The sequence below is a fragment of the Onychomys torridus genome, chromosome 11 (assembly GCF_903995425.1).
Source record: "Onychomys torridus chromosome 11, mOncTor1.1, whole genome shotgun sequence".
NCBI classification, from domain to species: domain Eukaryota; kingdom Metazoa; phylum Chordata; class Mammalia; order Rodentia; family Cricetidae; genus Onychomys; species Onychomys torridus.
The window spans coordinates 18,337,894-18,350,022 of record NC_050453.1 but is presented as its reverse complement, the minus strand read 5'-3'; the positions used below and the strand labels follow the sequence as shown (position 1 = coordinate 18,350,022).

General features: G+C 37.6%; 1 protein-coding gene across 2 annotated transcripts in view; it reads right to left on the bottom strand.

Annotated features, from left to right (window-relative positions):
* Nucleotides 1-12,129, bottom strand: part of Akt3 (AKT serine/threonine kinase 3) — a 255,291-nt gene that overhangs the window by 47,343 nt on the left and 195,819 nt on the right. For both annotated transcript variants that reach the window (XM_036201762.1, XM_036201763.1), the window contains exon 9: nucleotides 6,887-7,009. In XM_036201762.1, the coding sequence (XP_036057655.1) occupies nucleotides 6,887-7,009 (123 nt within the window). The remainder of the gene's footprint in view (nucleotides 1-6,886; nucleotides 7,010-12,129) is intronic.

Here is a 12,129-nt window from a genome sequence, read left to right as displayed (position 1 = left end):
ATTATTACACCAATAAATGGCAACATTTGTTGACCAATTCAAGAGGTAAACATTATTTGACAGTGATCCTAATTCTATTTGTATATGAAGAAATTGTAAGCTTAAAGTCTTTTTAAAAATTATTTTTTAGGATTGGAGATTTAGCTCAGTGGTAGAGCGCTTGCCCAGCAAGCGCAAGGCCCTGGGTTCAGTCCTCAGCTTCCCCCCCCCTGCAAAAAAATTTTTTTCATGGTAGTGCATGGACAAAAAACCCCAATAACCTACTAAGTAATAAGTTTCTTTCTGTTTTGTTGGTGCCTAGGAGAAAACTAAACTCTACAATTCTTAGCTATCCTTAATCAGTACTTCCTAAGCTTTTATAGCTCACAGTGAAGCTAAGAAACTAAAATTTATAACACATTCCAACGTCAGTGGAGAGGCTACCTGAGAAATTCAAATTTTAGGCATCAAGATGACTCAGGCACAAGAAGGTAATAAGGAATTCCTGCTCAGCACATTGTAGATCTAGGTGACATACAAATCCAACCACCACTAGAAAACACATTGAATGAGCATGGAACTGAGTGTGTGAAATGCTTACCATTCATTCAATTATATTCTGGAGATGCCTCTGAACCCTCTGAAGGCAAGGGAAGCCATTGCTTAAACCAAGTGTAACCCTCGTTGTGAGACAGAGACTGGGAAGGTCTGTCTCATATAGGTCAGAAAGGATAAACAGACAGAACATAGATAGATATATACGCACATACATAGATGCAATATCAATAAATTATTTTTATCATTCACTCTTAAAGATTTATTTATTTATTATGTATACAGAAGAGGGCATCAGATCTCATTATAGATGGTTGTGAGCCACCATGTGGGTGCTGGGAATTGAACTCAGGACCTCTGGAAGAGCAGTCGGTGCTTCTAACCTCTGAGCCATCTCTCCAGCCCCTTATCATTCACTCTTATACTCTGAGACGCACCAATCTCAGTTTTAGGGATAATACTGTCTATGGCCCAAGAAGGTAGAATTCTACACAAGCAGATCTAGGATTCTGTGCATCCAGATAGATCTTGACATGTTATAAGCTGACCTGTAGGAGCTGAATGAGCATGGAACCTAGTGAGCAGAAATACTAAAAGAAAAAAAGTACAATAGTGGCAGAAACTCTAGCCCCACATTACCAAGATATTTCACAATTTGCTATATAAAAATAAGGAGCATAGCTCAATGGTATCATATAACTGTAGAGGTGGAAGCTGTTCTTAACATCATTGCCTTAAATTTTCTAGAAAGGGGGAATTAAGAATTAGAGTATTATCAGAAGTGGTAGTTACACAGGCCAGAGATTGCTTAGAGGTTAAGCACACTTGCTCTTTCCAAGACTCAGGTTTGATGCTCAGCAACCACACTGTGGCTCACAGCTGTCTCTGACTGTTGCCAGTGCATTCAACACCTTCTGCTAGCCTACATGGGTACTAGGCATGCATGAGGTGCAGAGATATATATGCAAGCAAAACACCCATACATGTAATTTTTTAAATTATTTAAAGATGTGAGAATTACAGAACCTGTCTTCAACTCAGCATGCAAACAAGGCATTCTTTCTGTATTAAAAAATGTATCATTATTTCAGAAGAACACCGGAAGAGTTATGAAAAATATAAGTCTGTGGTAAAAAAGACAATTGGAGGGTGCTCTTATTAGTATCTTAAACAGCTAAAACTCTGTTTAGATAGAAAATAAAATTAGATATTCCAAAATATTATACAGTGGCAATGTACTGATCATTCTATCTCCTCATAATCACTATGAAAAATTAGTGAGTAATTCTAGAATTATTACATTCACATCTGTACATGTCCCTGTCTAGCCTTGTCTGGACATGGACAGTAATGGTCACTGTAAATAAGTATTGTGCTTGTAAGTAAGGACTATGTAGAAAAGAAAATATACAACTTGCACTACTGAAGAGTCTTATAAGAGATCTCTTCAAATTTTTATGGTATCCTGAACCAATATCAGTTTTTATTAAGTAACCTAGGTATTTATTAAAGAGTCCTTAATAAAACAGAATTTCTTATAATGACATACACTAGTAATTAAAGCAAAATTACTTTCTAAAAATGTAACAAAAGTTTTAGTAATTATTTGTTACTATGAAACCAAGGACTAATAAAATGTCCTAAGTTAATATGACATGAGGCTTTGCTTCCAGTGCTGAATGGGAGCACTATTTGCAGTGTTTAAGAAAGAAATCCAGGAACCAGAGAGACAGTTCAGTGTGTAAAGGCCCTTGATCACTGGAGCCCATGGAGTGGAAAGAAAGAACTGATTCCCACAAGTTGTCTTCTGACACTATAAACACCACACAAACACACACGCTCACGCTCATTAAATAAATAAATCTTAATTTTTTTAAAAGAAGCCCAGCTACTGTAGGCATCTCAAACTGATTTGTATATAAATAGTTACCAATTCATTAATAAGATCAGAGTCCACTCCGAGACTGATCAAAGTGAGTACCTAAATGGGGGTGGGGGGTGTCTTTTTTAAGACAGGCTTTCACTGTGTAGCTTTGGCTGGCCTGGAACTTACTGTGTAGACAGGGCTGGCCTTGAACTCACGAGATCCATCTGACTCTGCTTCCTGGGTACAGGGATTATCCTAAATCAGTTTTTGGTGATGCTGTTTTTAATACATCTAGTATCTAAACAGTCATTCAAATATCCCCAGTGAATTTTAGACTTACAAAATTTAGGGATTTGGGGACTGGAGAGATGGCTCAGCATTTAGCAGCACTCACTGTTCTTCTAAAGGCCTGGAGTTCCAGAACCCACACTATGATGGCTCACTAACACCTGTAACTGCAAGTCCTAGAGATTTGACAGCTCTTTCTGATCTTTGTGGGCATATGCATACATACATAAACATGCACACACAGAGACACACACATACAAACACACAAATAAAAATATTCAATCTTTAAAAATAAATATAAGGGCTGGGAAGATGGTTCAATTGGTAAAGGGCTTGCAATCCAAGTATAAGTACCTGAGTCTGGATCCTGAGGACCCATAGAAAGTGCTACCCTAGTAATACTTCAGTGAGAAGGGAAGTGGAGACAGAATTCCTGAACACTCAAGATCCACCTAGCCGTAAAGAGGAGACCTTGTGTCAAACAAGAAGGAAGGTGAGGACTGACAAACAAGGTGATGTCATCTGACCTCCAATTGTATACCATGCCACACATCACCTAACACACTAACTACACTATATATATATCCTAAAGATTTTTAAAATAGATACAATCCAATGCATTTGCATTTTCTTATCAAGGTTCATTTGGACTCTAGAAAGAATGGTGTAAACAAAAGCACACTGGACTAGGAAAAACGATTCATGGTGCTGTATTTTGGACCTTTAAAGGCTTCCTGCTCAGGCTGGAGCTGTTGGAAGAGGGCAGGACCTTTAGGAAATGGGGCCCAGTAAGAGGCCCCAGTCCTCCAGTCTGCATTCTTGAGGGAGCAGTGGGATACCCTTCTCTTCTGCTGGCTCTCTCACTGATGAGTTAAATGGAGTCTTCTACCATGTGCTTCCTGTGTTGCTATCTGCTTCCTCACATCAGCGGTCCAAAAGCAAAGGTCTACCCGATCTTGGAGTGGAATGGAAGCACTAACACCTATGGGCTAAAATAAATCCCTTTTCTTTTTAAGTGTTACATTATTATAACAGGAAGCTGACTGACAAATGCCTGTTCCAATAATCTTGTTGGTGTCAACTTAGTCTGTTACCTAAGTAGGTAACATTTTTAGGCTTGCAGAACATTGTCTCAAATACAGACCTGCTTTGAATTTCTGGGATCCTACCTAAATGATCCCATTCTGTCATGCATAATCTTGTGAACTGCAGATGCAAACAGCATATAAATTTTGCTTTATTAATTATATGTGTTTTGTGGTATATAGTCATGTGCTTTCTATCCTATACTATTCATGTACTTCAAAGATTAAATCAATGCAGCATTTTTTCAAAAAGGGGAAATTTAAGAGAACAGAGAGCACTTAAATGTCTAGTAAAGTTAGAGTCTTTGCATATGGTAACTACACAATAGGCATTCATACACAAAGTATACACTTTATATTACACTTCAATAAATTGAATCTAATTTCATCATCAATGATACAGCAACAAAATGCATATTTAGTGGCCTTTAATATACTAATAATTCATGTGATTTGAGATGTCAGTAGGCAACTCTGACCAAGACCCTCCTGACTTTTGTACTCCATACAAATACTAGCATTCAAATGAACTGTCTTCTTCAGATCTCCTTGAACTAGTAATTCTATCTACTACTGTGAACTGTTGTGCATTTATCCATTACTTCACAACTATTCTCACTGCCTTAACTCCAAGCTTCTCTGCTTCTTGTTTCTCATAAGTATGACTCATTAGCATGAGTAGTGATGGGAAAGGTAAACTCATGAAGTGATAAGTTAATAATTTTTAAGTATAGATGGAAAATTAATATGTTATTATGCTATGTAACTAACATTTCTAAAGCATCTAGACTCAACACATAGAATAGATGTAAAGGTGCTGAATTCAACATATTTCTAGTTCTAAGATAAAATAAATACAACCATTTAGTTGACTGTATTCATTATGGAACTCAGATATTTTGTTTTTGTTTTTGTGTTTTTTGAGACAGGGTTTCTCTGTGTAGTTTTGGTTCTTGTCCTGGATCTTGCTCTGTAGACCAGGCTGGCCTTGAACTCAGAGAGCTCCATCTAGCTCTGCCTCCCAAGTGCTGGGATTAAAGGCATGCACCAATGCCTGGCCTGAAGTCAGACATTTAACCATCCCTGAAGTAGATGTTTTATAGCTGTATAGCTCATTATCTTTAAGAACAGTATTCTAATCCTTCATTTAAATTTTAATTGACTATTCAACAATATATATTAATTTTATTATTACTGTATGAAATATTTTATAAGACAGTTACTCATAACAAAATGAGAGTGATAAGAACATCTTGAAACAAACTAGGCTCCTGCTTACATAACTGGATAAAAATTAAGAGTCCCAAATGGTTTTATATAAGTAAGACACTAGTAACAGAATAGTCATTATTTCTTAGGTACATATCCCATTTCATACAAAATATAATTCCACAAAAATCTCATGTAACTTCTATTTCTACAAACCAAATTATACCCTAAATGTACTAGTTATGTGATCAGTAAGGCAACTGTCAATCAAATTTTAATAGGTAAACATTACCACATGATTGCCATTTTTCTCTATGTATTGGGGTCTGAACCCACCCATGCTAGGCTGGGCTATACACACACACACACACACACACACACACACACACACACACACACACGGTGTGTAGTGTATGTATGTGTGCATGCGTGTGTGTGTGTGTGCTGGGGAAGTTCCTGTAAGAGAGATAAAGTCTACCATATCTCGAGTTCTAAAACTTCCATCTAAATGGGTTAATCTGTATCAGTGTACCTGTGAGAGCATATGGACAGCAGAAACCAGCACTGGGATGTCGTCCTCAATCATTTCTCCGCTTAATTTCAGAGACAAAATTCCTCACTGAACCGGAAGCATGCATGCCATTTAGGCTAAACTGGCTGGCCAGACATCCCCTAGAGTCTCCTTGTCTTCACTCTCCCAATGCTAGACTTACAGACGTGTGGGTCCCAAGTTCGGAACTCAAGTCACGTGCCGCATAGCAAGCACGTGCCCACGGAGCTATCCCCCAATCCAGGGTTCTCATCGAGGCAAAATCTCACTAAACTGCCTAAGGTCCCCTCATGTTTGTGGTCACACTTCAGTGTTCCAAGTAGGTGGGGCTACAGGCATAGACTACTAATTCTAGCTTCCCTACCCAATCCCCAACACTGGGTGCCTAAATGTTGGAACCGAATTCGGTTTCTACTGGAACTAGGCAAGTGCCCTCCCACTGACTGTACTGTCAGCCTTATGATTTGCATTTTAAGGAAAATGGTAAAATTAAGAATTTACTGAAAATATGCCAGGATCAGATTCCTTAACACAGTCAACTTTATTCATGACCACATCATGAGAATTACCATTTGCTTACATGATCTCCTCCCGGGAGCAATAAACTACAAAGTGTAGAAAAATTTAAACTGCTGGCTGCTTTTGTAAGTAAAGGGATTGTGGGAATATAGGCAAACGCTGACTTACACAATGGCTAGGGCTGCCTTTCCACTTCAGTGGAAAAGTTGGATAGTTCCAATAGAGACTTGGCAGGCAGAAAAGGCGAAATTATTTACACCGTGCCTTACAGAATGTATATCTATTCTGGCTATTTCAAGGACCTCATCATAAAAGAGTGATGGCCAGGATTTTATTACCACCACAATACTGGGTTCTGACAAATGAAAAGCTAAGCAAACTACTAAGTTTATAGGAAAACGTGAGGAATATAATCCTACCAAGAAGTTAACACCACAATGAATATGAATGTTTTCCCTCTAATAACCGTGTTATTGAAGCTTCTTCATAAATATTTTATGATGTTTGAACATAATAATGAAGTTGTAAATTATCTGACTTTGACTCAGATATTTACCATTTTTATAATTATAGCATTTATAGGAAAATGAAATTCCTCTTGGTAGATCAGCTTTGAAGAGTTAAGAGAATTTTATGATCCAAAAAACAAAACATAAAAGAAATACTTACATATCAATGAATGAAATTTCAGATCAACTATAGCAAACAACATTCCTAAGAAGAGTGCTTTTCTCAAAACTGTGTAACTTTGTAATTACTTTGTTTGTCCCTACAGTCTCTGAAAAAAAAAAAAAAAAAAAAAAAAAGAAAAAAATTTTGATTATTTTTTTTTACCTTGAGATCACGGTACACAATCTTTCCTGAATGTAGATAGTCCAAAGCAGAGACAATTTCTGCACCATAGAAACGTGTGCGGTCCTCAGAGAACACCCGCTCTCTCGACAAATGGAAAAACAGCTGCAGGGTAAACAGCAGGGACAGGATTGTAATAATTACTGATTTAGTGGGGGAAATTACCACAAACATAAAACACCTCTCATCACCATATTGTGATGATAGATAGTGTACTCTCAGTGGACACTGAGCACTCTAAGACAGCAGCTGGCTTATTTCTGCACGTTTCCAAGGGGAAACCGCGAGCTGTTAAATCAGCGTTTTAATCAATATACCAATCTTGTTCAAGGCATTCTGCTTGGTACCCATTTAACCTTCAGGTACCAGAGGAAAAGTTGGCGTCATTAGGTTGCAGTTCCTTCTGACGATGCTGCTGTGCCACTCTTACAAGGAATAAATATTGACATTATCAAAATAAATGAACATGAGCATAGGTATGGTACTTTTAATTATTAAGTTATGTTTAATGTCAAGGAAAAATGTGGATTTTCTTAAACTCATTTATGTGAGCTACTCTAGTCTATAACTGTTATTTATCATATTTCTAGAAATACTTCTAAAGTCTGAAATAACATTCTCTATAAGAAATCTGACAACTTTAAAGTTTTACATTTATCTTAATAATGCTCAAATTGGACTGAGGCCTCCATCACTCCAGATATAGTGATTTGTAATGTACAATTCTTTTATTTTCAATTTTAACTGTGATCTCCTCTAATCACATAAACTATATGCCCAATCATTTCCTAGTTAATCAAAGGAATGTCAACAGTCAATAAATATTTACTGGGCATTTACTATAACCACAAACTAAAGCTCTAGCTTTATGACACTGTAAGCCCCACCACTCAGTGATTAACATCATACCTATCTCATTTCTCAACAGGGGACACAGAAGGACAGTGTTTGCCTAACACTTGTAAGGCTCTGTGTTCCATTCCCAGCACCACAAAAAGCTAAACAAACAACACTAAGTACAGCATAAATAAAAACATCTAATTTCTCAGGACATTAAGAAGTAGATCGAGGAACCATGAACTGATTATCAATCTCTATTGAAATATTATACTTTATTAAGAAATCTGCCAAGACTGCTAGTCTAAAATATCTTTGCCCTGTATGAACATTAAGTACTACAGGTTTGATTTCAGTATTTGTATAATACATATTTTAACACAATTATGAGATTAAAATATGAATTATAAGAATTACACATGCTCACAAAATCAAATTATGCAGGTCTGGTAATAAATGCATTAGTAAGTACTTTATAAATGTGAAGAAGAGATTCTGTGGAAAATAAAGACACATAATAAATGGAAGACAAAAAGAAAAAGAAACCCGCCAAGAATGAAAGATTATTTACAGTCCTGAATAAACTACCAAGATGTCATAGAGGGTACTCAATATGAATCTGTGACTGAAGAAAAATCAATCAAAAAAATGGACCTTCACCTGGAAGGTCAGAAAACAACTATTTCCATATAGATCACTAACGTATAATAAATTGCTAAGAATTATAGCTTACCAAGACTTCTTCAACATATAATAGCAATTTCGAGACAGGGTTTCTTTCTGTAGCCTTGACTGTACTAGAACTCACTCTGTAGACCAGGCTGGCCTCAAACTCAGAGATAGAGCTGCCTCAGGCTCCCATGTGCTGGGATTAAAGGGGTGCCACCACTGCCAAATGGCTACACAAGTTTCTTATACATTCACTCTTTCTTCCTTTATTCTACTCCTATCTCTATTTAAATTCCTTTTTTTTTTAGAGCTGAGGATCGAACCCAGGGCCTTGTGCTTGCTAGGCAAGCACTCTACCACTGAGCTAAATCCCCAACCCCTAAATTACTTTTTAAGACAACTTTGCATGTGACTCATTGGCCCAAGTGAAGAAAGGAGAGAAAGGAAAGAGAAATGATATTACTAAAAATGACTGAAAGAACATTAGCTATATTAGCAGCACATTATTTGGGAGATATCTAAACTATGATGTTCCCTACTTCATCCCAATGTTTTGTCAAATCTGGGACACCACAAATTCAGACTGTATTCAATTTTTATTTCTGAAGAATGGGTAATCAGAAAAAATACCTGCCATACTGAGTCTAATATGCCAGTAGTACTGACGGATACTGTGATCACAATGTTGCTACAGTAGGCTTCTAAGTGTCTAGATTTCATTAAAACAAACAAACAAAAAAAATCAATTCTACCACCGGATAGCCACAGATAAAAGCGATAGAGAGCCTCTCTAGATTAATATAATGTATTAAGGATTCTAGGTCTTTATTTGGATGGTACAGCTACAATTTGTCTGCCAGCCAACTTCCATAAAAGTATCAGCTCAAGTTTTAGGACACTGCCTGTATTCTCTTCCACAAAGTGTGTTTCTTGGCTTTAGTTTAACACAGCTTTCCTGATTCATGGTCGACCTTTCTAGATCATTGTTCTTAGTGTCCACCCATGTGTTAAAACAACATCCAATCTCTATTTATTTAATGACCATCAATGATTTTAAGATAACTCTGTGAGGCAGTAGGACAAGGAAAAGAGGGATACATTAACCATTGAGACATATTTACTCTCTTACATACAGCTCCACCTGTGGTAAGGCCTCAGAATTCATACTCAAATCCAAACTTATTAACTACATGTCGCTTTCTATATAATAATCAAACTTCAACAAAATGACAAAAAATAGACATAGTCCCCACTCTTAAGGAATTCTAGCTCAATAAGGGAGATGTATGCACATTTACAAAAACAGCAGGCTATAACACATTTTTGTGATGTGGATAGTAACACTTTGGAGACAGAGTGATTAATTTATATAGAATGATCTGAGACATGTCACATTTAAGGTTCACTTAAGTTTTTAAAGATGGAATTTCACCAAAGGAAAACATAAGGGAAATAAAATATTACTACTTAAAATGTATTCACCTGTGTGTTTCCATTTAACCCCGCATAGAAGCTACACATAAGTAGACGAAGAATAATCATTTGTGGAAAGCAGCACTTTTTGGTGGTGTATACTCACCACCTGCAAGAGCGGCATTCGCTGTGATCACTCACCGATGCTTTGACCACCTCTACTCCCTAGCACCACTGCTCTTCCCTCCACTCCTGGACCCTGTTACTCTCCAGTCTCGACAAAACCCACAGGTTCCCATAAAATGAAAACTATTGTCAGAGAACATGTGGCAAGAATAATACACATTTAGAAAAATGAAAAGGGGAGAGGGAGGGAGACTGCCAGCTTATTTAGGACTTTATCTACCATGATATGAGTCGGAATTCTATTAGATAGATAAGGATGTCAAAAGATCGTACATGCAAAAGACCATAATCTTAAAAATATTATTATACTAGTAAGTAAATAAAAGGATCTGAAGTTATACTCAGGTAAATAATTTCTGAAACTGCACAAAAGTTACTCATCACCTATTTAGTACTAACTGCTATAAAAACCTGAAGACATTAGAGGAAATAACACTAACCCACAGGAAACCATAATGTGCAGAAACATGGCAAATACTATAAAAGGCTTCGGAAGAATAAGTATGTTTGGGAACGCCAGAAGTTATGCTGGATCTTGACGAGTGCTTCTAAGGGCCATCAGCTAAGGGGACCATAAGCACCCTTCGGGAGAATCAGTACTCCAGAGGAATTTGGACCAAGGGAGAGATCAATGATGTTGAGGTTTTCTTGTGGCTGGCTGAGTAGATGTTGCTGAAAACAATATAGAGGAAAAGAATTGGTGATGGGGACATAGGATCAATGGGCTTTATTTTGACCTACTGAAATCTAAATATGCAACTGATGTTATATTCCAATTTTAGAATTATGGATACCAAGGAAATTGGTAAAACCAAGGAACTAAGTACCATCCCCAAACTCAGAAAAACCAGGGGCAGTGTTTCAGGGTATTACTACACTTAAAGTCAGGGACAAACAGCAAAACCAGACACTGGTAAGGAGTGTTAAATGAGGCACAAACAAACCAAGAACCCAAAGAAAGGAAGAAACAGCATCAAGAAATGGCAGGCACAGTAGCATGTGATTATAATCTCAGAATAGTGGGGAAGCAGAAACAGAAGAATCCTTGAAGATACCGGGCTGGACAGCCTAGCCTAATTGGGGTTCACTGGGTTCTAAATGAGACACTTTTCCAAAAGTAAGTGACTCCAGAAGAACACTACCTAAGTGTGAGTGCAGCTAAGGAACAAAGGATAACCTGGGATGTCTGTGAACCTGAGATAGGATCTGTCCCTGACCAAGAACTTTCCAAGTAGGCTAGGCTGGCTGGCCAGTGGGTCCCCAAGAATTCTTCTATTTCCACATTCCCAATGCCGAGATTACAAATGCATGCCACCATGCCCAGCTTTTTCTCCTTGGGTTCTAGGAGTCAGACTTGGGTCCTTGTGCTTGTGAGACAATCACTTTCCCAGCTAAGCTTTCTCCCTAGCCCCATTTGTCATTTCTTTACATTTAAACATTCAAAACTATTCTTATACCTATTATGAAATACAAAATAAATGAGCTGAGTGTAGTCACTTTACTTAGCTATAGAGCCCTGGAACTATTCCTCCAATCTGCTTTTGTATCTAATTACCAACTCTTTTCTTTTTCTCCTCTCCCACCCCTAGTCTACTATTACTACACTAATACTTTAACATATTTTAACTAGAATTTCTGGTCTCTAATTCCATGAGATCCACATTGCCAGCTTGCACATAAGCTCCGGATGGGGAATGGGGAGGACTGGCTTAGTTCATTTGATGCACAATCTTCCACTTCCATTCACATGTTCCCTCTTATATTAGATGATATTTTAATCTAAGAAAATTTCTAATCTTTTCAAGCTGTTCACTAATTCTTTAAAAGTTGCCAAAAGCTGGAAAAGATTCCTCAGCAGTTCACAAGCACTTACTGCTGTGGTTTTTGTTTCCAGCACCCACACAATGGCTAGCAATTATCTGTAACTCCTCTTCTGGCCTCCATGGGCACTGCATGTACATGGTGTACACACACACACACACACACACACACACACACACACACACAGCCCACTACAGATAAAACCTTCACTTCGTTCTCAAAGGGAAGACATACCTCTCTAAAGGTCTTGCCCTCCAGTGTCTGGACCAGCGTCTACGGGGTAAGCTACAGTCATGCTA